Source organism: Lagopus leucura, unplaced genomic scaffold, assembly GCF_019238085.1.
Source record: "Lagopus leucura isolate 7727_CA_CO unplaced genomic scaffold, USGS_WTPT01 Super-Scaffold_100036, whole genome shotgun sequence".
In the NCBI taxonomy this organism is placed as follows: domain Eukaryota; kingdom Metazoa; phylum Chordata; class Aves; order Galliformes; family Phasianidae; genus Lagopus; species Lagopus leucura.
The window spans coordinates 695,633-721,508 of record NW_024962285.1 but is presented as its reverse complement, the minus strand read 5'-3'; the positions used below and the strand labels follow the sequence as shown (position 1 = coordinate 721,508).

Below are 25,876 nucleotides of genomic sequence, written 5' to 3'. Positions count from 1 at the left end.
AATCCAGGCAATGCTACCTGCTTGAAGCAGAGTAGCTGGAAGGTTGTATAGAAGAAATGGGCCTGGGGGTATTGATTGATGTTTGGCTGAACATGAGCCAGCAGTGTGCCTGGGTGGCCAAGAAGGGCAATGGCATCCTGGCTTGTAGCAGAAATAGTGTTGCCAGCAGGAACAGGGAACTGATCATTCCTCTGTACTCAGTATTTGCAATGCCACATTGAATGTTGTGTTCAGTTTTGAACCTTTCACTGCAAGAAAGACATTGAGGCCCTGGAGCATGTCTAGAGAAGGGAAACAAAGCTGTGAAGGGTCTGGAGCACAGGCTTTATGAGGGAGCAGCTGGGAGAACTGGGATTGCTCAGTCTGCAGAAGAGGAGGCTCAGGGGAGACCCTGTCACTTCCTACAAATACCTGAAGGGGGGCTGTGGCAAGGTGGGGGGCCAGCCTCTTCTCCCATGTAACTAGTGATAAGAATAGAGGGAATGGCCTCAAGTTGCACCAAGGGAGATGGTTGGATGTTACAGAAAAATTCTTCTCCGAAAAAGTGGTCAGGTGCTGGAATGGGCTGCCCAGAGAGGTGGTGGAGTCACTGACCCAGGAGGTGTCCAAGAAACACTCAGATGTGATACTGAGGGACATTGTTTACTGGGGAAATATTGGTGATAGGTGAAGGGTTGAACTGGGTGATCTTAGAAGTCTTTACCAACCTTGGTGATTCCGTGATTCTATGATCTCTGTTTTCGTTTGAGCAAATTTCCATTACTGATAAAGCTTAAAAATTCTGTTCAGCAGTGGAAAGGTTCTAAGCACAATTTCGTGCAGGAAAAAAAATAGTTTAGTAATGTAATGGTGAGTTTGTAATTAGTGATCTGTCTGAGATTATACATGCAAAATGTTTGAGGTAGTGCACAACATAGGGCTAAACTCACTGATACCTCGGTGATATTACAGTTCTTAAGGTGCCATTTTATCATTGGGAAATCTAAAGAATTTTTCATACATGAGAAGTCAGAGAAACTAGAGGGAAGAGGAATAAAGATGGAAACATGGCAAGTTACTTTTCTTCGAAACATTGATGAAACGTTCCTCGTCTTTCATCCCAGAGCAAAGGAGCTGAGGGAAGGCCTTATGCAGCTGCAGTCCTCACAGGAGCTGCGTCACAGGAGGTCAGGGGGGCAGGGTAAGGCTGTGCCCCAGAGGATGGAGGGCATGGCACAGCTCCCCAGGGCAGGGGCACAGCCCTGGGCTGCTGGAGCTTAGGGAGCATTTGGGCACTGCTCTCACGCACAGAGTTTGGGTTTGTGTGGTGCTGTGTGAAGCCTGGGTTTGGAAGGGACCCCCAGGGACCACTGGGTTCAACTCTACGACTCCAGTTTGGCAAGCTTTCTCAGACTGAAGAGGAGGAGCATGGGTGTCCCTTGGTATAACATATCTATAAATCCATTTTTTAACGTCAGTAAATATGTCTATTCACTTTTTATAGTACCGCAGAATTGTTTTTTCTCCTATGTGTTTGCAATAAAACTGCCAAGGGAGTTACTGTTACAGTGATTTGTTTCGTAGCTTTGCACTTGTTACTCAAACTTTATGCATTAATGTATACTTAACTAGAAGCAATCTACATCTCTTAATTAATAAGTCAGCTTTAGAAAGGCCGTAACATAATACAGAGTTTTACTTAACTGCTGATAAGCAATTCTACTACAGTGATTTTAAACTCTTGTTTGTTTTATGCTCTCACTGGATTCACTTAACCATAAAACTTATGAAATTAAGAGGTATTGTCAAAATGGAAGTCATTCATATTTCAAAAGTTTAGAGGTCTGTTGACCAATTCCTTTAATCTGTAAGTAATTGCTGTGTTTTATACTTTTTTTTTCTTAGTAACAATTAGATTTCACATTAAGCATTAAAAGAAAGCTATAGATTCGGACTGTAAGACGAAGCAATTACACTGTTTTGTCAGTGTATCTTATCAAGTAATTACAGATTTCTGATGAGCTTTGTACAAATAATTATTTAAGATGGTTCTCTGAGCCTCAAGAGACTGCTTTTTCAGAATAAGGATATGTGAAGCATAGATCAGATCTATGTTTAGGACTTTGCTGCTTTGCTTAATACTAATTATATCTAAGAAGTTACCGTTTAGAACTTTATACTGCAATGCATAATGCAACATAAATTGTTAGTGCTCGCTACGGGCAAAACTGTTGTCTCAGCTGAATAAAGTTTGTGTTGATTAGAGTGCAAATTCTCTTCTTTAGTGACTGGGGAAGTTGGTACATTAGGATTTAATGAAAAATCTCTGAAGAAAAATTACTTATTTCAGGCTTTCTTTTCAAAGCTTTTAATCAGACAATTTAATTATCACTCCATATGTGCTTCATGTATTAATTAAATAGTGTGCATATTAGTAACGTGTGGTCACGGGGACAAAATTGAAACAAAGCAAATGCATGTTGCTGCAACCAGTTTTAGTTTTTTAGGTGGTATCTGCAGTCTAGAAAAGACAAATGACTTACTGAATGATCTTTTCTACTTTTAGCGTAGCAAATTGCTTTGATTTGTCAGTGTATGAAATGCTGTCTTAGAAAGCTTAGAAAGAATAATTTCAAGTAATTAAGCCACTTAACATATTAATAATTTCTCCAGCTTGACAGTCTCTGAGTTTTGAGTGATGAAAATGCATGAGCTGAAGTGTTAGCCTGTTTATGTATTTGATATGTGCATAATAAATATGCATTAACAGGAATGAATACACTCTAGTTACTGATGCAAATGGCTTTTGGTGAAATGGTTTAATGCTGTTAGTGTTTAGAATCTCTCCCATTGTTTTAGTTTACCATGTGCTTAAGGTCTAGGTTTCTTTATTTGCCTGGCTTTAAAATTAATACACTCATTTTATCATTTAAACAGGCCATCACACCGCATGGACTTTTCATCCTATTTGGTAAGATACGTCAAATGTACCTTTAGAAACTATAGGGCTAGAGCTCTTTTTACTTAAGTGGCAAATGGTGATTAATTACACTTCAGTTTTTCTGTTTTTGTCCAGAAAATGCACAAGAGAATGTGCTGGTTTTAAATGATGGTCTTTTGAGTCAGTGTCTGTAAGACACAGGTACCAAAAAGACAGAATTGTTGCAGTTTCAGAAGAATTTCACTGTGTGTTCTGATTTCTTCACTACAAAGAATGGCAAAGCAAAGTAAGATGGAAAAGCAAAGGTTGTCTTGGAGGAAACGGGCTACAGAAATGGCATATTTGTTATTTGCAGGGAAGAATGTTGACATGGTAATGTTTTAATACCCCTCTGTTGAGAGGACTTTTAACACTTGCACTACTTAACAGCTGAACATAAACATGCAATTGTATTACTGAGATCCTACTTGGTGTGTGTTTTTTTCCTATTTCTGAGCCTCAAAGAATAATATACAAGCTTGAAATATCTCCATATTAATGTTCTAAGCAAGCTGTTTAATGAGATGATTATTCTTTGTTAAGCTAATTTTAGTGAAAAGCAACAGACTTGCACGTGTGCTTTTTGTAGTAATACAAATTTTCTTTCTGAATTTTCATAGGTGCCTATGGCGATGTGCTTCGTGTGAAGATCATGTTTAAGAATAAAGAAAATGCTTTGGTTCAGATGGCAGATGCAACCCAGGCTCAAATAGGTACTGATTTTAAAGGCAGTTATGGTCCTAGCTATCATGAATATGATAAAGCTCAGGAATCTGCCTTCTGTCAGTGGCTATATTAACCTAACAAAATCCATTATTGCCAACTCTTCTTATATGAGCTCTTGCTTTCAAATGTTGATATTGATTAGCTTGCTTTCATGTAAGCAAATGATTTTCCTGTAGTGGCTTAAAAACAACCCTGCAAGTCTTAATCTAATGAATGTTTCTATTAAAAAATTGTACAATTTTCCTGTGGTTTATCTATTAATAAATCATACACTTTTCATATACCTTATCTTATTGCTAGCTGTTTAAGAACAATGCCATTTTGTATTCCCACTGCATTTAGACTTGCACTTGTTAAATTGTAATGATATGAAGGGGAAGAAACTTAGCCCACTTTGTAGAGATGGACCTTGCTGTTTAAACTGAGGACGTGAAATCTGACTCTAAATAGAAGGCAAGAGCAGTATCCAAAGAACCATTTTTAATTCCCCTCCGATCATCTGTTTTTGTGTCCCAATGATGTTTCCACTGATCAGCTATCAGCAACTTGAATGGACAGAAGCTTTATGGGAAGTTTATGCGTGCAACTCTTTCAAAACATCAGAATATTCAACTCCCTCGTGAAGGAGAAGATGACAACGGTCTGACGAAGGACTACAGCAATAGCCCGTTACATCGCTTTAAGAAGCCTGGCTCTAAGAACTTCCAGAACATCTTTCCTCCATCTGCCACTCTACATCTCTCCAACATCCCGTGAGTACTGATGTGTGTGGTCTTCGTGCAAAGAGAATGTTTCTTAGGTTATGCTCTTAAAGCCACAAAGTCTAACTGGTGTATTGATCTTCTGTGTCTTCCTAAAAATGGGTCATTTTGCTGCATAATTGATTGAAACTGTAAATAATGAAGAGGATAATGGATTGAAAGTTACTGTTCTTCTTGACAGGTTTTAATGTATATTTTCTTGGAAAAATGAATTTTTTCACTTCTGAAGTTCTGTGTTATAAATTTTCCTGGAATATTAAAGGCATGCTTTTTGAGAGTTACACTGCATCAAATCTAGGATTAACACTGTTATGTAGTGTTGATGCAGTTTTTAATCATTCTTACACTGTTTAAAGGATAGTCTTTACAGTCATTCAGAAAGCTTACAAAAAAGGAGTTACTAAGAAGCATGTTCTCTAAAACTGAAGCAACCTGTTTTCCTTGCTAGAATGTTGTCAACAGTGTGTGAAGTGATAGCTCAACATAAATTTGCACAAGGTTCTTTTGTTCTCCAATTAATCTGGAGTTGGGGGGAGGGGGAAGAAAGAAAACTACTGAATTTTGTTCAAATCAGGAAAAAAAAAAAAGAGATATTGGACACCTCTGAGATGATACTTGGAAGTAGACTTTCAAAATAGAAAATATGTGAAGTGTGCTAGCAGTAATTAAAAGACAAAAATATTTCAGAAGCTACCAGTTAATCTTTATGCTTTCTGAATATATCCAAGGCAGGAATGGGAGAAGATGAAAAGCAATGGATTGAATCTGAAGTATTTTTTGTAGCACACTGCAGTGCTAAATCATAGAGTCAAAGCCAAGATGTTTGAGCTGGGCTTGTGTTAGTGGGGTACTATTAGGTGGTTGAATTGAATTTAGCAGTAAGAACTCATGGTTTGCTACTGCTGCAAAGACTGTAGTCTGTGCTCTTTTACACGTTGAGAAGATTTTGATTTGTTTTGTTTGCTTTTAAACAGGACTTCTGTTTCTTTTGACGATATTAAGAGTCTTTTTGCACGTACTGGATCTACTGTGAAAGCCTTCAGATTTTTCCAGTAAGTTCTCATTTAAAAATGCTGTGAGATCTTTCATCCTAAAAGATGGCTAATTGCTTTTTGGAGAAATTCCATTTGTGTATAACACTATCTATAGGCAAAAGCTTAACAGCTTGTGACAATGCTTGTGCTAATTATAATCTTAAAATTTTAAGTGAATAATTGAAAATATTATGCTAGCATAACTAAATGGAAAATATTTGACCTTTGATAAATTCCACGTGTGTTCAAAGTCAGGTAAGTTTAAGGAAAGTGAACATAACTCTAGCTTCTTGGAAAAGATATATAAGATCTGTATGAGTGAAATGTCGAGTAAAAGATTACAGTGAATCTGTTCTAGCATTCATTTAGATATCTTTCCTATATTATTTTGACATGATCACACCTGCTAGAATCTCATATGCAGGGAGAACATCAGTGTTTTTCAGAGGGTTTTTGGCATATTTGGATGGGCTTTTTTGGTTGATTTTATTTTTTTAAATACAATGCTATGGAAGAATGGCATGGCTGTAGGTTATCAATCAGTAAAACTAATTCGGTTCTGTTATTTCCCTGTTGTGAGGTGCATAACTAAATCTATTTCTGTCACTGCACCTGCATTTTGTGTAGGAAGAGCTGTATATGATGTGGCTAAAGAAATATTTGCATCACTTTTTTGTGTGTGTTTATGACTTACTACAATGACAATTTGATTCTAATTAATAACGTTTTTTGTCGTCCTTCAGGAGAGATTGCAAAATGGCTCTTATCCAGCTGGGCTCTGTGGAAGAAGCAGTTCATGCTCTCATTGAACTTCACGATTATGACCTCGGAGAAAATCATCACCTCCGAGTTTCCTTCTCAAGATCTACAATTTGACTTTTCTGTGAACATTCCTTTTAAAACTGCACTGCAGTTTTCTTACTCTCATCAAATAGAGACTGAAGTAGCTGTGACCAATTCTGCTCTTAAAAGAAAAATCTTGTTCGTACACACAGCAAAGAATTAGGGGATAATCTTTTCTGATTTCAGCTGCCAGTATATGATCAAATCTTATTATTCATCAATAAAAAGATTAAATTTCTTTAGAAATAATATTTATCATCATGTTTCCTATTTTAACTTTACTTTTGAGAATATATGTTGAATTTTTGTTTCAGATTAGCCTTATGAAATATTTTAGAGTGCTTTTTCAATATACCAAACTGAGAATGTTTCTAACAAGACAACAAATCCACTCTACCCATATTGAATACTGATTTGAATGTGAAACAGAGCTTGGCTTTCTTGAAGAAAAAGCCGAGTGCTGGTTGCAAAGGCCCTCTGAACAGTATTTATGTTACTGGAGTGTGTGTTCACACTTTGGCAAATCTTTACAATAGCTTTTTTAAAGCATAAACCTTGTGCTGTTCGTATGGGTTAAATTATTAGAGGAAAGGCAGTGCCTTTTCTTAGTGGAGTAAAAGATGTTTGAGTTTCTCCAAGCTGTGACATTAGAGTTTTAGCTTGACTTCATCCTGGAATGGAAGTTCGATGTGTTATTTTACTATGAAGTGATATTGTGTAATAGTATTTTGAAGAAAATAAGAGGAGAAAATAGTCCTGATTTCAAAGAGTTTTTTACATTTCTTTAAAGAATAAAATGTTTACAATCTTATAGAAAATATTCAGGTCTGTGATGGCTTAACGAATTTTTAAGAAGTTATTTTTGGTAAGGTCATCTTTGGGGATGAAAAATTAAACCTCAAGAGTTTTTTGTATCAATATACTTACTGTGTATTTACTTAATTTCTTATTATGTGCCTTACTGTGTGCTTATGACACAACAGCTTTGAGTTTTATCTGAAGTATCTTGAAAAATGTAATGCAGGCTTTTAAAATTCTTTGTTTTTCTTTCTTTTCTTTCTTGTAAATATTTTCCTAACTGCTACTTTTGTGTTTTCTCCCCTCCTCTCTCTCCCATCCCCAGTAATATTCAAACTTCTAGTCTCTGGTGCTTTAGTGTACAGATAAGGTAGAGGTGGAAATTAAGTTTAAAACATGAAGTTTAAAGCAGAGTCCTGCAGACCTCTTTGAATTTATCTGGTTGCAGTTGTCTGATACCTTTATTTGTCAAAAAATAAAAAAATAAAAAATAAATTATTCCCAGAAAAATGCACAACAAAGAGACAAAATAAAATGATGCATTAAAAAAAAAAAAGCAAAAGAGCAAACTCCACTCCAATTGCTGCAGCTTAACTTCCTGAGGGATGGTGTTTCAAATAGTTCTTTTTCAGGTTCTTGAGTTTACCATGAAGAGCATTATTTCATTTCCCAAGAAGTTCAGTACTGAACTTCCATTTCTCTTTGGAGAGCGTGCTGTGATGTAGTCAGATTTTTGTGTAGAAAGCTATGAACATTACTAGTTCTGTCACTAGACGGTTCTTTTTTCTTTTTAAGGGCTATTTCTTTTCAGAAGTTACCAAAAATACGTCACTTTTTAAAATGTGACATATCACATTTGCTTGTTTATAATTACTGCAGAATTTTTTGCCATTCATTCGTTTTGTTTGTTGTAGAATTCCTCCTATCTTTCTAGAACAAAGGGTATAATTCTGGAAATATCTGAGTATTTTGGAGTGAGCTTCTACACAGTTACTCTGAATTACTTCTGTAAAATCACTGATGTACTAGCTTGTCTCGCTTTAATGTCTGTGACTTGACTTGCAGCTGCTAATGATACTAAAGAAGGTTCCAGGTCTCTAAAATACAACAAAAGCATGGTCTTTTGACAGTAACTAAAATGCTGACTATCCAGGTAGTAATAGTAGGTTCTATTCAACACAAGTAAATAATTTTTCAGAATGTTATATTTTATGGAAAGCGAAATGCTTAGGAATAACAGACACTTATCTTTGGGATTTGAGGTACTCTTCCCATTTCCCCCTCTTTGAGATGATTGATTCAAGTCGGTGAACTGTCAACCTTTTTTAAAACTAACCTTAAAGAAAGAATTGTAAAAAAAAAAAAAAAAAAAAAAAAAAAAAGAGTGCAGAATCAGAGCTCCCAGTGCAACCTATTTAAAAATATCATCTTTGTGTTTTTAGCAAAGTTCTGCGTTGTAAGAAGCCTTGTTGAAAAAGGTCCTGTCTGCAAATGAACAGGATACTCAATTTGTAATTCCTGTCTATGTTTAACCTTTTTAGCTGTCACACTGATAATAGTTTAAGACAGTTGCTAGGAATGCGCCTTGTTACTGCACAGTGGTTTGTTAATACTGGGACATTGTTCATAATGTATGATTTATCGCTTTTTTAATGAACTACAGCTAAAGGGCAGAGGAATCATAGTAGAGCTGAATGTAATTCTAAAGCAGAGAAAAGGAACCTTAAATTTGAGAATGAATTTTGACACTCAATATCAGCATGTGTGTGCCATATCACATTATACATGCATACAAACATACAAATTACATGCCCTTTTAATTTGTTTAATCTAATGCTTAGTGCTAATGCTTAAACAAATTTGAAGGGATGAGGATTACAGCGTTCTCACAGAAAGAAATAATCTTTTTATTTTGTCTACATGTTAGAATAGAATTAATATCAGCTCAGAACTACTTGCAGTTTGAAATGAGGAGGCCTACAGTTTAGGCTGCCAGGGATTTACAGATTTCTAACGTAAGAGAAATCTGGATAGTAGATTTTTGTGATCTTCTGTTAGGGTTTTGTTTTGTTTTGTTTTATTATATATTTGTCCTGTATCTTTTTGTCATTATCTCTTGTTATCACTGTTTCTTTAATTAAATAATTCTTGTCAGATTACTTGCGAATTTATGTATTTCTCAAACTGCCTCTTATAGAGATCTGCTTCTACAAGTGCAGACAAGCCTCAAAAACAGCTGTACGTCTTAATGTTTCCTTAACAGAATGATGGTACTAGATAAGGCTAGCTTATCTTACTCAGTATTCTGCCCTGAATAACCAAAAGCAAAAATGTTACTATAATGCACTGTTAGAGAAGGATAAGGACAAATGGAGTAATTCTTAAACCGTGCTTGACCCATCAATGCAAAAGCACTGTTGCACTCAGTTTGTGAATCTCTAAAGAATATACGAGCTCAGAACCTCTGAGAAGAGCAGGCTTTATTTTACAGATTCTTACACTGATGTAGGTTGAAAATGAAGCTCTGAAGGCCTTAATCTTGCCTCTCCCTGGGATTAGGGCCGACCACTCTGTCAGAGATATTCCTACTGTCCCACCTAGCAATATGTTGCCTTTTCTATTACAGCACAACTCCCTGAAAGACTCTGGCTTCATCCTCTCAATACAACGGTATTAAGTTATTAAATACAGGTTCATAATTTCTTTAACATAAACTGTTAATTTCTGTTCAAGTCGCTTGTGAAGTGTGTTGTACTGTGCAACGCAGAAGTTGTATTCTGAAACACTAGTGGCTAAACTCTGACCGCAGCTACCAGATGTGGATGAGGGTGGAGTTCTGCGCCTTTGTGTATTTTAAGTCAAAAATCAGCCCTGGGTTACTTCAACTCCTACTTTTGTTCAGTGGCAGCACATTGGTTCAAAATGTAGCAAGGCATTCTTAACCCAGGAGAAACTTGGTGGCTTTTCAAATGGCCTGTAATACCTTGCCTAGTAGTAAAGCTTCAGCTTCCTTCTTTAAATGCCTTGGAACATCAGCTGAAAGCCTGAGTTTTCACTTGACGTGGTTGCATTGTCTGCTGGTATTGTCAGTTCTACTTTTTGTGCTCTGAGATAGGTTTATGTCTTTTTGGTGCTTCAGTTAGTTATTCCACGGATCTGAAGAGACTTGCCTATATGACACTTTCTGTTTGCAAGGTGGCAAACCTGTTTGTATACAGACTATTTATCCATGCTGAAAAAAAGCAACAGATGCAACTTCCCCTCCTCAGATTCGTTAATTTTGAGTCATAAAGTGATTCAGGGTTGTTGGGTTTTTTTTGTTTGTTTGTTTTGTTTTTTTTCCTGTTAAGGATGCAGACCTATTCCTTGTCATTGTATCCAACTAACATGTACTGCTATTCTTCAAATGCTTTCAACTTTTGTCCTGGTATGTTTTTATCTAAAGCAGATCTATCACACTTAGAACTTTTACTGTTGTACTGAAAAGATACTGTTCAGATTACACAGTTTTCTTTTATATTTAACAGTCTTATGATGACTTGTTTGTTCTGTACAAGACTGTTGGCCTGTTCTTTTAAAAGAAAATCCTAACATTTGGGAGTTGTGAATTATTTCATGAAAGGAGGGGAATATTCTCAAGCGTTTAATATTGTGTGAGGTGTTTGGGATATAAAGCGGGACCAAAGTTTATGTGCCTTCAGTAGTCCTGTGTGTAGGGTTTTCTCGTATCTACTGCTGTTTCATGTACAATAAATACTCTTTTTTTCCTTTCCCCTGGAAATTGCATATTTATATTGTTAAGTCAGAAAGTTGTCCTCTAACTTTACAGGCAGTCAGTTATAACTTCAGTACAGATTTAATGATAAAATTGCCTTCACTGCTGCAGGTTTGGGTTTGTATTTTGGAGGGGCATATGGCAGAATGGCAGAATCCAAGCATAATCCTCATATTTGCAACCTGAATAGTGACAGTAGTTTGTGATCGGAGCAGAACCCAACAAGGGGTCTTGTGTAGCTGAAGGCTCTTGACATTTGCTGTGAAAGCTTTTACATTTGACTAATGTCATCTTACTGCTGTAAACAGTTCTTCAGTTCCTGGAAACTGCATTACTTCTGAAGAGTGGGAATCTGACCACTTAGTCCATTTTAAGCACTTTCCAATTCTCCTTAAGCATGTTAGCTGCTTTCTGCAAAATTTCGCCCTAGAACTGCAGCAGCAGACAAAAAGGGTTACTAAGCAAGCTGATTCTTGCATCAGAACATCACCTCATTTTCTGACCAAAGACTGACTGTACTGGTTTTAGTGATACACTATGTGAAAACTTTTCTCTCAAGTTCCTTTCGGAAGGGGAAAGCCAATGCAAAGTGGCCTTTACTTGCTGTTTGTTGATGAAACAGTCTACAAAGACAATGAGATTGTAATGTGGAACAGCAGGCAAGGGGTTAGTGGACTACCTGTATATTGTATCCAAGACATTCAACAGCATGACTAGGAATTGGCAAAATTCCTTCATGTACATTATCTGTTCACAAAAGTGAACAGATAATTTTCAGTTTATAAAAATGTTGATCTAACACAAGAAAATTATGTAAATAATTGTGATGTCTTTAAAAAAAAAAAAAAAAACTGGTAAAAATGGCTTTGGTGGGCAAATGAAAGTGTAAAACGGTTTTATATTAAAAAAAAATCAATTGTCTTGTATGTTTTAATAAACAACAGTACCAGCTTTCACTTGTAAAGCAGCTTCTGGCATTGGAGAAAAAAGTTTCCATGTTTGCTGATATAATATGTACAAGAAAGATGTAATTTAAACCCTATTTTCTAATTGTGTAGTGTATGGTTAGTTTGAATTCGTTTTGCTGCAATATATTGTTTCACTGAAGTTCACGTATATGCTGATTAATTGATACCTATACCTATTTCCCTAACTCTAGTTGTTGTAGCATGCCTTTTAATAAATGTCATTACATCTACACTCTGAATTTTTCCTGTGTTCTTGTGTATTGGCTTGGGTTTTTTTCTCATGCAACTAAGAATTTTCCTTCTTTTTTTTATTTCTTTTTAATTTGGGGAGATTTACCACAGCTATTATTGTGGACAGCAATTTTAGCAACACTGGAAGACTTACCCTCTCCCCCTGGGAATCTCACGCAAAGTTAGAAGTGAAGTCCTGGGGACATGGTGGCCATGCACAGAGCCATGAGCTGCTTTTTTCTGTCTTTAGCAGCCATGGCTGTCTATGAAAAAGCATGTTATATCAAATGTACTTTGAGAGCACTAATGCACATCTTCAACAATAGCTGAGGTTAAACAACAGCTGAGCAGGGTAGAAATCCTCATTTTCAGTAGGATGGAAATAACAACCCTGAGCTGTTCCAGTGGCGGAAGACTACTTCATTCTATGAGGCAGAGATGAGGCTTTTCAAGCCTTGGGGATTCATTGATGAGAAGTGCTTTGTTTTCACTTTAACATGGCTGTGCTCTTTTATAGCCATAGGAATCAACTCTGTAGCTCTTGTACACAGATTTCCAAAACTGAAGTACTGGCTGAAAAAGATGCTCTGCTTTTAGTTTCCTCTTTCTCAACTTCCTGGTTGCTTCTCTTCCATACTGCCTGCTTGTCCTTCTGTGTGCTACACAGCAGTGGTTTGGATTTAGGATTGATGGAGAACAGGCAGGAGTCTAGGCAGCTAAATATAAGTACTGAAGTGATGAGGGGAATGCAATGCCCCTTTGCTGAGCGAAAATTCTCAGTCAACCTGGCAAATATTTCACTGTCTGCTACTGAGTCTAAGGCTGGCAGATCTTGAAGGATCAGAAGTCCCATAGGTAATGCTTAATGACTGCCTGCATCTCACAGGTGGGAATCCAGAGCACTGAACAAATCTAGCATAAATTATGCCATTGGTCTCTAAACAAGGGTGACTTTGCAAAGAGAAAAACTGAATTCAATCTAGAGGGGATTGCAGCTTGGAGCAAAATGCTTGCACTGTGAAGGCTGGGTATGTTCTTCCTAGTGTGACACTTCATTTTTGCCCTTGGTGCTAACTTCTGGCTAAAATCTGCCTTTACTTCTTTGGCCAGGTCTGCATGGAGCACACTAAGAGTGTCCTTCTCTCCCCTTCTTTTCAAATCAAAAGGTAATTCCCATCTCAAATTCATTCCTGCTCACAAGTATTTGTTTTTCCCTAAACAGTTAATATGTCTAAATAGATAACGTGTCTACCTTTGAAAATAAAATACTATTTTGAAACAGCATGGGTTTAAACTGTTTTTATAGCAGAATTTGTTCTATTACTTGCAAGCTGAAACAATGAGGTGAATATGCAAAAATGTAAGATTTTACTGTTGGACCAGACCTAAAGAACTATTGTTAAGTGGGCTTACATATTTGTCTGTGAGCCCTTCTGAGTGTAGCAGGGGAATACAAGCATGTCTAAAGAGAAGATAAAGCCTTGTGAGGATAAAGAGATCTCAGAAGTGAATCCTCCCAGAGACCACTTGCAAAGAAACTGCTGTCAACTCTAGGTTCAGCTTGAGCACTACGAGAAAATTAGCAAAACTGCCCATTCATAATCAGGACAGACTTCTTTGAGGTAGCGATTTCACAGCTTAAATGGTTGAGAACTCTCATCCTATTTTTGTCCCACCCCTTCTGCATCAAAGAACTCATGCCTTTAAACCAAATTTCCTTTCTGATGTTTAAGACTTGATCCAAACTTTTTCTGCAAAGTTTGATCTGCCTGACAAGTGGCATTTGATCTAATAAACCTTCCAAGAACTTAGATTGCTTGGATTCAGAAACAAAATGAAGCTGGAATGCACTTCAAGACTTCCTTGGTTATACAGCATATGCAAGGCTCTATCTTCTCACGCTACATAAAGGATTCTTTCCATATCTGGAAAACGCAGAAATGAGCCCCCAGGAAGAACAGCTACCTTAAGGTTCTAGTTGAACTAGTGCCTCCACAGACAGATCATCAGGAAGATTCCAAAACACATCTTTGAAGGAAATTAGTGTTTCAGTCTCAAGTTCATGATAATTCCTACTGCTTAAGCTAAGTCAGTTGAACAGTGTAATGCTTCCGCGTGCACCGTGTTTCACCTACAGCCTGTTGGTGTTTATTTGAGAGAATCTTCACTTTCAATGCAAGCGTTAAAATGATTTAATTGAAAAGACAATGCAGCATCTTCTGTAAATGTACTCTGTAAAGTGCTATTTCAGCTGTGGTGTAACAGACTCTTATGTGCGTGCGCATTACATGTATGTCAAATAATCTACAGTAGCTTTTGAAGAGAGTTCTCTTTATCTCTTTACTTTTATCTCCAAAGCACAACTTTGTCTAAAAGCCACATCACTCCATGCTTGGATACTGCAAAGGAGGACTGGCTGAAGGACATGGCATAATGCTTGCAGCTTTGTGGTAGGATACAGTTTCTGTTTCTACCCTGTGTGCTACCTACTTCTCCAATAATGTTTTTGCTAATTTTGCTTGGTGACTAAACGTCTCCGCTTGTAAAAATGAAGTTGAAGCCTTTTTTAAAATTCTGATCCTGCAGTAAGAGTGACTTGTAAAGTTTTTTCAGAAGGTAGATGAACCAGGGCAGTTCTGTTCATTGCTATGAATTCTGTGGAAGGTCTGGGCAGCACTGCCTGCAGCTCTCAGTCACTGCAGTGTGGATGAGCAGTGAAGTGGAGGATTGAGGGATCTTTTCAGATTGGAAACTTTCAGCTAAGTATGGAGAAAGGACAGAAATCGGCAGGTTTAGCTCCTACCAAAGAGCACCAGAATGTCACTGGCTATTTTTTCAGCACTTCTAACCGGTTCTTTCCCTCCACACCCATTTCCAGTTCTCTCCCATGTTCAAGTATCCCAATAGCAAGATGAGATTCTGTAGATGCAATGGAAACTTCATGAAAATGTCATATCTATCTGTACAGAATTTAACAAATCTGATCAACAGATTTGGAAATATCTTGTAAATAATGTATCTAAGATTCCTCATTTACGAATCTGGGAAAGAAGTTTTTATATTCAGTAGCTCATTTCAAAATGGTTTTAGTAGCTGAGTATATTGATTATAAGTTTGTTCCTTCTTAATCTGCAAATTGTTGCTTTGTGTACTGCTTTCCTTTTTGTGTGTGTGTTCTTACAGTGGCTGGATAGCTTCAGGTTCTCTCTTGCTGAGGCACTAATTATCTTGTCAAGAGCATAAACAGTCATAATGTTCACATTTTCCCCTTATGTGTATTAGTAGGCTTCAGCAGCCCTCTAGATGCACTTCATTGGTCTAATTATACTGAATTAGTCAAATATTTTAATAGGAGCTCAATCCCAATTTTAAGGAGGTTGAAAACCAGCTTTAAGTTTGGTTATCATAGAATCATAGACTCATTAAGGCTGGAAAGACCAAAAAGATCATCTAACCTGTACCTGTAACTGCAATGAATGTCTTCAGGTTGTCACTTTGTCAGGATAAAAGCTTTTGGTATTAATTCAACCACAGCAATATAAATGCTGGTACACAGCACCATGCTTTGTGATGCTAAGACTTTTTTATGGATAAATATCTTTTTTTAAATTTTTTTCTGGTTGTTTTTCTTTGAGGAAGATTTCTACTACGGCCTATCTTTATCTTTAGCTGTTACACAAGCTGCTTGCTATTCTGTGGGGCTCAGATTCTCCTTTATTTTATGGAAAGAGTAAACTTCTTCGATAGGAAAGATGAGTTTATGTAATCTCACCTCAATTTTGATGAACAAGATTTTAGTCAAGGTCCTTGAAAAACATTTTCACAGTCACTATGAAAACTCACATAAAAATAAGAAAAGATAAGCACTAAATTATTTCTGAGAGATCTGACACAACCATTAGACGTTAGCAATGACATCCTGTCTTGCCTGGGATATCTTAGTTGCTTACTGTCTCATGTAATCTAGCAGGAAAATTGCCGATAGTTTTGCAGGCCGATCACACAGATGAAGGAAGATTCTGAATGTACGTTGAGAAATTCTGCTGAGTAATCTCGAATTTTATGCCTTCCAAAGCCCAGGATCCAATCTAAAGATTGACACTGCTACTCTTAAATATGCCTCCCAGTGTTGGGACCATGCCATCAGCCTAACTATAAAACACTCTCTGCTATGGCTTGGGAGACTGGGAGGAAGTCTGAAATCACTTACCTGGATCTAAATAATATGTTCAATACACACTGTTTAATCCTAAAGCAGTTATAAACTGGGATATTTGGTTTATGTTACTCTACAATGATCATAGGATCATAGAACGGTTTGGGTTGGAAGGGACCTTTAAGATCATCTAGTTCTAGTCCCCCTGCCTCCTCACTCTAGACCAGGTTGCTCAAAGACCCAGAAGGATGAAATATCTGAATTTCAAATGGGTCTGAGCTAAATAATTAAGATAATTATAAGTAGACAGTGAAACGGTATATTGCATGGCAGAAAAAAATACTTATTATTTAGTTACCACAGACCTGCATTATTTGAATCTCAAGTTCCTCTCATGTACTTAAAGTTCCTCTAGAAGGCTAGAAGGGTATTAAGTGGGATTACTTCATTTACAGGGCTGTGTATTAACTGTGTGTTACCCACATCAGAATTTCTTGCACAGAGAGGACAGTTCTGTTTCTTCATTAATTTTCTTTTTGCTTTTGTAGCTTAAATTTTTGTATGGACATTTTTTTCCTACAAATTTAAAGGTTACAGCTGGCAGTGTGTTGTAAGACACACTTGTTTTCTTACTCAGGTTATACCTTTTTTGTGTGTGTGAGTACAATTTTTCTGTTTCCTACTTTGTGAGCTTTGAGAGGAATACTGTACATAGCAAAAACCAATTGCTGTACTCCGTCTACAACATTAAAGTGCATTTTAGTTGCAAGATCACAAAAGTAGCCAAGGAACAGCAGTTGCTGATCTCTCAGATGTTTACTAACAACTTTGGCTATATTAAATATGGCAGAATATTCTGGAAGTTATCCATGCATTCCCCAGGAAGATTACCAAATTTTAATTGTACAGCTTAAGATTTTGATTCCCAGAATTAAACACTTATTACAGGTCAAAGTATTCAATTTATGCATAACTGTATCTAGTATAAGTGAGAGCTGAATTACTTTGAGTTTTTAAAATATATATAATTGTAGTTCTGAATAAAACATATGTTCTGAAGTATGAATCCCTACTTTGAGATAAGCTCTAATAAACAAATATAGTGCAGGGACAATTAGAAAATGCACAATTAATATGCATTCTACTTCCATTACGTGGAAACTTTCAGTGAGGTGCTCAGACTATCATTAAGGGACATGTTCTCTATATGAAGAATTAAAAAATGGAAATATAAAGGCAGAGTAGGTTGTTTCTAACTGTAATTTCCAAGTTGTAGTTACTTTAATTTGGGCATAATAATACCTCTATGTGCTCCTGTGCTTCTAACACACAGATACCTTGAGTACCTTGAGTGTCCTCCTGATAGAAATGCTTTGCTTTTTCAAACATTACACCAAAAGCAAGCAATAGCTTCCACACATTATTATTTTCCCTTCCATTCAACTACTTGCACTGCTTTTGTGCATTTATCACAGGCAGGACGTCACAGGACAAGTTACCAAAAACCTTCATTTTCCAGCATTTTTGGAAGCTTAAAAAATTATCGGGATGATTCCATGATTCAGGAAGAAGTACTCAGGAAACGATAGGCCAGTCAGGCTCACATCCATCCCTGGGAAAGTGTTGGAACAACTCACTCTGCATATCATCTCAAAGCAAGGAGGGAAGAAGCAGTGTTATCCAGAGTAGTAAACTTGGATTTACTACAAAAAGATCATGCCTGACTACTGTGGTCGCCTTTATAGATGTCAAGACTGGCTGGGTAGGTGTCTCAGTAATCCGGCTTAATGCTGGATCTGACAGGCATTTTGAATCTCGGGATCCTGGGATGGCTTGGGTTGGAACGGACACTAAAGTCCATCAAGTTCCAGACTCCTGCAGTGTGTTGGTTGCCACCCACTAGATCGGGCTGCCTGGAGCCCTATCCAGCAGTGAGACCTTGAGCATCTCCACAGAGGGCGGAGATCCACATCTCCACCATCTAGGCGTGGCGGCTCTCCCATCAGCGTTGGCCTGACTTTCATGCAGAAGCTGACTTGCATGGTCAGGCTGCATGAGCAGGGATGCTCCAGTGGGACTCCAGGACTGCAGCCCTGGGCAAGGCACAGCTCCTCTCCTGTCTCTGGCACGGTGACCATTGCCAGCAGGCCAAAGCAAGCGCACTTCAGAAGATTTCCTGACTCATTTCATACGCAGGCTGGAAGGGAACTGTGCCCGGCCCGTGCCACTTTGCCTCTGGGAACTGTATGAGGCCTGAAGCTTTGATGTGTGAAGGCTTGGACACGAAAGGATCGTACAGCCCAGCCAGCCCCAGGTGCCTGCCGTGGGACCTCTGCCACCCAGCAGGTCAGCTTAGAAGAGGGCCCTGTCCAACAAGGCCTGGAGCGCCTGCACCCACAGCTTCTCCGCGCAGCTGCGCCAGGGCCTCACCGCCCTCCGAGTGAGGAATTCCCTCTCGCGGGTCACCAGACCTCCTCTTTGCTCAGGTCAACACCTTGTCCCGTCACCAGCAGGCCGTGCAAAGTCGGCCAGCACACAGCACACACACACGCGAGAAATGCCGGCTGTGCAGTTGACCCGCAGCCCTTTATTAGACTCTGTGCTGCGACGTCCCAGCAGGGCGCGGTGCAGAAGGCCTGAGGGAGGCCGTCCTTGCCCCCTGCTGCTGGCAGCACCGGGCCCCTCACCCTGCGCTGCCCACAGGAGCCGCCGCCCTGCCGCGCCCTCAGCCTGGTGGTGAGGTGGTGACCGTGATGTCACAGTGGTGGCCATTGTGACCCGCGGGGCCGGGAGCAGAGCAAAGGCTGCCGGCCGGGGCCCTGCTCACTTCAGCCTGGTGAGGCGTGGAGAGAGGACGGACTTCCTTGACTCTCTTGTTTCTCACTGTGGATGATCTTATAGGTCGTTTCCGACCTGGTGATTCTTGTGATTCTCACTGTCGATGCCGAACATGGCGGAGAAGAAGGAGGAGACCCCCGACTCCGGGGAGCCAGGTGAGAGCCCCGGCTCGGGCTGTGGCTGCCCGCTGCAGCTGCTGGGCCTGCGATGCCCCCTTCCCCTCCACCCCCTCCAGCCCTGCCCCTCAGCAGCAGCACGGCAGGCTCGGAGCAGGCCCTGGGGACGGACGGCCCCCAGGAACACCCGGCCCTGCCAGGTGCTCACCAGGCTGCTCTCTCCTTCCTCTGCAGTGTGCGTGCTGTGCGGCCGCGCACAGGTGAACCCGGACATCTGCGGGCAGGCATTTGCCAGCGGTGAGCTCTGTGCCCACGAATTCTGCTTGGTGAGTTCCCTCACGGGCCAGGGCTCCTGCCAGGGATGCTCCCCTCCTTTCCGACCTCACGAGATCCTGCTCCTTTCTCTCCTGCAGGTCTTTGCCAATGGGCTTCTGGAATGGAGATGCCCAGCGGGGCAAATTTTTGGCTTCCCCGTTAGCGCCATCCAGCGCACGCTCCAGCTGGCAGGCCAGAAGGTGAGGAGCTGAACGGAACGGGGAGCTTGGTGCCGGCAGAGGCTCGCACCGGCTTCCCTGGACCCAAAGAAAGCCACCGCGGCCCTTCCAACCGGCTCCGGGACAAAGTCCCACCACAGCAGATGAGCCTCGTCTGCCAGACAGCTGTGCAGAGTGTGAGGCAGCGGTGCCCACACCCTGCGCCCTGCCCGGAGAAGTGGCGCCGGCCGCCGAGGCCCCGAGCCCACCGCTAACGGGGGCTGCTCTGCTCTTTCCAGAACTGCTTTGTCTGTGGCCAGAGGGGAGCTGCCATCAGCTGCGCGGAGACAGGCTGCGAGCGCAGCTTCCACCTGCCCTGCGCCGAGGACGGGCAATGCGTCACGCAGCACTTTGGGCCGCACAGGTAAGGGCTGCCAGCAGCAGCCAAGCTGCCGTCCCTCGCTGTTGCTCCAGGGAGGAACCCGCAGCGACACCTCCAGCATCCTGCCAGAGCCAGAGCCAGAGCCCAGGCCTGGCGCTCTTTCCTGGTCCTCTGCCCTCCTCACAGCACTTCTCACCATGCCCACCCCTTCTGTCCTCCTGCCCAGGTCCTTCTGCTGGGAGCATCGCCCTCGGCAGGCAGCGGAGGCAGCTCCGTCGCAGAACACCATCTGCGTCATCTGCCTGGAGCCCGTGGGGGACAGCACGTCCTACCACACCATGGTGTGCCCGGTGTGCAAGCAGGCCTGGTTCCACCGGGGCTGCATCAGGGTAGGAGTGCTCCCCTCGCCCCGTGGGCACGGCTGGTGCTCTGCGGCAGCCAGCCCCCCCCGCTCACGCTCACGCTCACACTCACGCTTGTGCTTCTCCTACAGAAACATGCCCTGCACGCCGCCACCATGCGCTTCTTCTGCCCCGTCTGCGGAGGAAAAAGAAGATTCCGCTCCCAGATGACCACCCTGGGCATCCAAATCCCAATCAGGTTGGTGTCCTTCTGCCCGGCTCCACAGACACTCAGGCACAGGTGCTGTGCCTGCCCAGAACTGCCCCGGCAGGCCCAGTCCCTTGCCGTCCTGCAAGCGTTGGTCTCAGCTTCACAGAGAAGCTGGGAATGAGCTCTAGGGGGATGAGCAGGGATGCTCTGGATCTGCCTCACGCCTGGGTCACGGGGGACTCATCACATTCTCTCTCTTCTCCGGCAGACGACCATCTTGGTGGGACGACGCAGCATATCAGCCGCTGCGAGAAAGCCACAGGCGCTGCGACGCCAACCCGTGCATCTACCTAGGAGGCAGGGAGAGGGCACAGGAGAGGGGGTGAGTGACCTCCGCAGTCCTCTGGGGCTCTGCGTGGGATCTCAGCCTTGCAGCAAGGACTGAGCACCGGAGCCATGCCGGCTGCTCCGTGCCCTGGCTCACTTTGTCCTCACAGCCACAACCCGTTTGCTCCCGCAGGCTCTGGCAGCTGTTCATCTGCAGCTCCTGCGGCTCAGAAGGCACGCACTGGTGCTGCTCCTTCTGGGCCATGGGCAGAAATGGCTGGGAGTGCGACACTTGCGCTGGCAGGAGCACCGGTAAGAGGCAAAGAGCCGCGTGCCGCGGGACTGGGGCCAGGCGAGGCCTGGCAACGGGTGCTCAGGGTGGCCTCGCCACAGTCTCTCTCTGCCCCATGAGGGATGGCAGCCTGTCCTGCCCTGGGGCTGCATGTTCACCCTGCTGAGCTTCCTGTCTCTCCTTACAGCCTCCCACTCCAGCGCCGAGCTTGCCAGCCCCAGCACTTCCAGCCAGGAGGTACCGGCGCCTTTCCCCGTCTTCACAGGACCTGAAAACATCAGCTCTGGCCCTGCTACACAGGCAGCTCCCGGCCCATCCTGCAACTCCCAGCTGCCTGAGCTCAGCGTCCAGCCCAGAGTGCCGGAGGCTGAGCAGACCGCCACCCGCTCACACCTCTCTGAGGAGCGGGATGCAAGTCAGCAGCGCCAAGGACGCGGTGGGAGAAGACGGGCACCAGCTGCAGGCGCTGAGACCTCCTCCTGGGCTGAGAGCCCCAGAAGACGGAGGACCCCACGGTCCTCCAGAACAACCCAGGCGTCCGATGCCACAAATCGTCCCAGGCAGCGGGAGACCGGCCGCACAAGAAGCCGCTCCCCATTGCAAGGCCGGGCCTCGGGCTCCCAGAGTCGGCCCCGAAGACAACGTGGTGGGAGCCATACCACAGCCCAAGCTACTCAGAGCGGCACCCGCACATCGGCCACACCAGCACCACCAACGTCCTCGACGGCTTCCCCTCCGCCTGCACACAGAGGACGGCCCAGGCAAGGACGAGGGCGGGCCCCCACTCGAAGCCGATCCCCAGTGGGGCATCGCACTTCCACTTCCCGCAGCCGGTCCCGACGAGGCCGTGGGAGCCGGTCCAGGCAGCGGGGACCAGCCCGGGCACGAAGCCGCTCCCGGGCAAACCACCCGAGAAGACAGCCCCGCAGCCAGTCCCGAAGACGGCGCTGATGCAGCCGTGTCCCATCCCCACGTGACGTGGGCTGTGGTCCCAAGCGGCACAGAAGATCAACCTTGAAGAGAGTCCACACGTTCCACCTTCATCCTTCGGTGGACCAGCCCGGGCACAAAGCCGCTCCCGGGTCCAGCATCGCAGAAGACATCCCCACAACCAGTCCCAAAGTCGGCTTCCAGCAGCCGTGTCCATCCCCACGTGACGGTTGTGATTCCATCTTTCCCAAAAAATACACCTTCAACACCCTCCCCACATGTTGGCGTCACTCGTCTCTGTTTGTCCTGCGGTAGGCAGTGTTAGGAGCTGAGACCACGGGGTCGTCTTCTCCCCAGCACCTTCCCAGTTGGTTGTCGTGGCGTTATCTTCAGATCTACCTGTGTCCCTGAAGGGGGACAGCATGCCCACAGGCCCAAGAGCCTTAAAAGGAAGTGGCAGGCATGGAGGGGTGTCAACGGTTTACAGGCCATTCCAGCCCGTGTCTAATGGGAAATATTGGGAAAGGGGAAAGGGGAGGAGGGTAGAAGGGTAGGGAGATGGGAGACAGGTCTAAAAACAAAAAGCAGCAGCAGCGATCTGAAGAGCAAAGTCAGTTTCCTAAATATGGTCTTGGACTGCAAGATAACACAGTGTAGCACTTGATGTAATCCTTGACTGCTGAGGTTAGCTGCTTCAGAGCTGTCCAGGCCAGAATGGCAGCAACTGATTGCAAGGTGCAGGGGGATTTGGGTCCGTTCAGTACCAGGGGAACCTCAAGCCAACCGAGCAGCCCAACGATTCTCATGTGAGCGGCTGATGTGGCACCAGAACTGCCAGGGCAGTGGAACTGCATCCATGCCCCTTGCCTTAGGAAAAGCTTTTGGGAGGGTCCCAATGCATCACTGCCCACCAGGTGCAGTGAGGACAAGGCAGCATGTGTGCGGCACCCACAGCATACTGCAGCAGCGGGTGGGGTAGCTTGTGCTGGACAGTGCAGAAGTACCGTCCTTCCTTGCTCTGGAGACCAGCTTACCTACTGGCACTCTTCCAAGACCACAGATGTACCATGGCGTCCTCCAGGCAACAAGCTTGCCCTGCAAAGACTCCATCCTGACCCAGATGGAGGCCCTGCCCAAGAACGTGGCTGTTCAGGCTGCACGGAATGCCTGAGCCTGCTGCTGCCCGGCAAGGGAGGCAGAAACTCCACCTGTGGGAGGTGTGAGCAGGTGGAAGATCTGCTCAGCATGGTGGCAGAGCTCAAGGAGGAGGTGGAGACGTTACAGAGCATCAGGGAGTGAGAGCAAGAGATTGACTGTGGACTAACTCCCAGGCGTGCCAGAGAGGAAGGCGCCAGGGAGACAGCCCCCAGAAAGTGAGGGACCTCACGTCCTGTCACCGTCGGGCGGAGACCGGGGTTCTGAGAGATGGGGAGAACTGGAAGTCAGTCCCAGCTCGGCATCGTGGGTGAACCCCTTCCTTGGCAACGTTACTTGCCCAGGTGCCCCTAAGTGACAGATGAGAGGCACTGTGGATTGAAGGGGAGGTGAGCGAGGAGGCACGGGAAGCTTTGCCTAACAGTGCCAAGGGCGAGGCGGCCGACTCTGCGTCTGCAGGCTGCCTCTGCTAAGACAGGCCGAAGGGTTGTTGTTGTAGGTGATTCCCTCCTCACGGGAACTGAGGGCCCCATATGCAGACCGGACCCGACTCACACGGAGGTGGGCTGCCTCCCTGGCGCCCAGGTCAAGGACACAGCTAGAAAAACTAGAACCCGGATCTGGTTCATCCCTCTGACTACTACCCATTACGGATAGTTCAGGCAGGCAGGGATGAAGGAGCTCAGGCTTTAGGGTGGTTGGTTGAGGGAGCGGGAGCACAACCGATATTTGCTTCTATCCTTCCTGGGCCGGTGAGGGACACGGAGTGGGCTAGGAAAACCCAGGTAATGGATAAGTGGCTGAGAGGCTGGTGCAGCCACAGGAACTTTGGGCTTTTCGATTTACTCCGCACCCGGTCTAATGGCTGCAGGCCGGTGTCCTTATTTCTACGAGGGAAACGGATCCCTGCCCCAGAGCTAGCGGGGCTCATTGAGAGGGCTGGAAGGTTGGTAGGAAGGGGGTAGGGGATGCAATGAGGCTCGCTAGGGTAGAGCAAGTAGTCTGGGGTTTTGTACTTGATCCGATGAGGGAGAGACTCCAGTGTAGTGGCACAGAGAAACACTTAGGGTTGCTGTCACGCCAGGAGACTGTGGGGAGAAACCTCCAAACTGTCCTGTAGGATCTTCTGGGAAGTCCACAGAGGAGGTAATTTTGCTGACTCCCTGTCCAAAACCTTCTCCTGTCCCTCTAGGAAGCAATGGGGAATGGGGGAAAACTTCAGATTTCTTTTGGAGGTCTCAGGAAGGGCCCCTCTAGCAGATTTACCAGCTCATGGAGGATGTGGAGAGGTTATGCAGCATCAGGGAGTGAGAGCAAGATTTGAAAGACCCAAAAGCATAGATTATGCTGTTGTAACCAAACAAAAGCACTTTCTCTTTGTATGCTGGAAATGAATGCATAATGTTATGAATCTGAGGCTCCAATTAATCCTATTGACTTTGTTTTGCTGCAGTCTAAAAATACAGTAAATATGTGATGGTTTCTAGTTGTGATAACAAAGGTTTCTTTTAGCTGGATAAATAGCATCTGAAAGCTGAATTGCTTATTAAAGAACTCTGAGATCAAAGGTCAAGGTATTTACAATGAAAGGTTTTGTTATTATGTTCCTCCTTATTTCTTTCCCCCTACAAATTGTTAGTTCAGATAAATGACTAAGTGACAAAATATAGAAGCTTTTCTTTAAATAATGTGTGAAGTAACTGCTATTTTGGATGATACTGTTTCTTACTTTTACTCTGTGACTCTCCACTCCTCCTTCAGGGTTAATTAACTATTGAACCTTTAGACAGCATAGCCTTCAGAGAATCATTAAGGTTGGAAAAGACATCTGAGATCATTTAGTACAACCTCAACCCACCCCAACAATGTCCATTAACGATACCCATCAGTGCCACACCTACATGCCTCTTGAACATCCCACCATTACCCTCTACAGCCTATTCCAATACTTGACCAGATTTTCAGGGAAGAATATTTTCCTAATATCCAGCCTGAGCCTTTCCCTGGCACAACTTGAGGCCACCACCGCTTATCCTATCAAAATAATGACATAAGTTGCATGCAACAGCACAGATGAGTTAGGAGCCAGTGGCAAGTCAGTAGACAGTAGTCTTCTCATATGATATCCCAAGATCCATCAACATGAAAGTCCTGACCTATAAACTGACTGGGCTGAAGTCTTTCTATCTGTCTCCATGATTTAAAAACTGGGGCAGATTGCGGTGACATCAAAGGCTCTGTCAGACAGTTTACATGCCATCACCACAGACCTGCTTTTATGGTATTAAGCCTGAAAACATCTCTGTTGGAATATTATCCCAGTTTCACAGCTGAGGGAGGAGGGAGAAGCCAAGAGAGGCAGAAAGGAGTTATCTTATCTGAGGTCACAGTGAGCTTGTGTAAAGCTCAGTTTGGGCTCTGACTCCAGTGCTAAAGCCACAGATAGCAGCCCTTTTGCTCTGTAGAACTGCTTTCCCGATTAGCAGCAACTGTCAACAGGCTTTATCATCTAGCATGCTCATGCTGTGAGATGAGTATGCTGTGGTCTGAGGTCTGCTTC

The 25,876-nt window shown here is 43.4% G+C and overlaps 2 protein-coding genes across 5 annotated transcripts in view; both read left to right on the top strand.

The window, feature by feature from the left end:
* PTBP3 (polypyrimidine tract binding protein 3) overlaps window positions 1-6,572 on the top strand; it is a 48,982-nt gene extending 42,410 nt beyond the window's left edge. For all 4 annotated transcript variants that reach the window (XM_042882917.1, XM_042882914.1, XM_042882916.1 and 1 more), the window contains 5 exons: window positions 2,917-2,950; window positions 3,580-3,672; window positions 4,221-4,437; window positions 5,421-5,498; window positions 6,224-6,572. In XM_042882917.1, coding sequence (XP_042738851.1) covers window positions 2,917-2,950; window positions 3,580-3,672; window positions 4,221-4,437; window positions 5,421-5,498; window positions 6,224-6,356 — 555 coding nt within the window. In that variant the 3' untranslated portion in view covers window positions 6,357-6,572. The remainder of the gene's footprint in view (window positions 1-2,916; window positions 2,951-3,579; window positions 3,673-4,220; window positions 4,438-5,420; window positions 5,499-6,223) is intronic.
* Window positions 6,573-19,192: 12,620 nt separating this feature from the next.
* LOC122186284 (PHD finger protein 7-like) lies at window positions 19,193-22,182 on the top strand. The gene is made up of 10 exons (XM_042882798.1): window positions 19,193-19,244; window positions 19,440-19,531; window positions 19,619-19,720; window positions 19,978-20,102; window positions 20,287-20,449; window positions 20,554-20,660; window positions 20,881-20,994; window positions 21,133-21,251; window positions 21,419-21,486; window positions 21,766-22,182. The coding sequence occupies exons 1-10, from the start codon at window positions 19,193-19,195 to the stop codon at window positions 22,180-22,182; spliced, it is 1,359 nt and encodes a 452-aa protein (XP_042738732.1).
* Window positions 22,183-25,876: the final 3,694 nt, after the last annotated feature.

Excerpts from the sequence above, each read along its gene's own strand:
- LOC122186284 (XM_042882798.1), top strand. The coding sequence starts at position 19,193 with ATGCCGAACATGGCGGAGAAGAAGGAGGAGACCCCCGACTCCGGGGAG. Across the intron at positions 20,995-21,132 it reads GAGAGGGCACAGGAGAGGGG|GCTCTGGCAGCTGTTCATCT; the intron begins GTGAGTGACCTC and ends TTGCTCCCGCAG. Across the intron at positions 21,252-21,418 it reads TTGCGCTGGCAGGAGCACCG|CCTCCCACTCCAGCGCCGAG; the intron begins GTAAGAGGCAAA and ends CTCTCCTTACAG.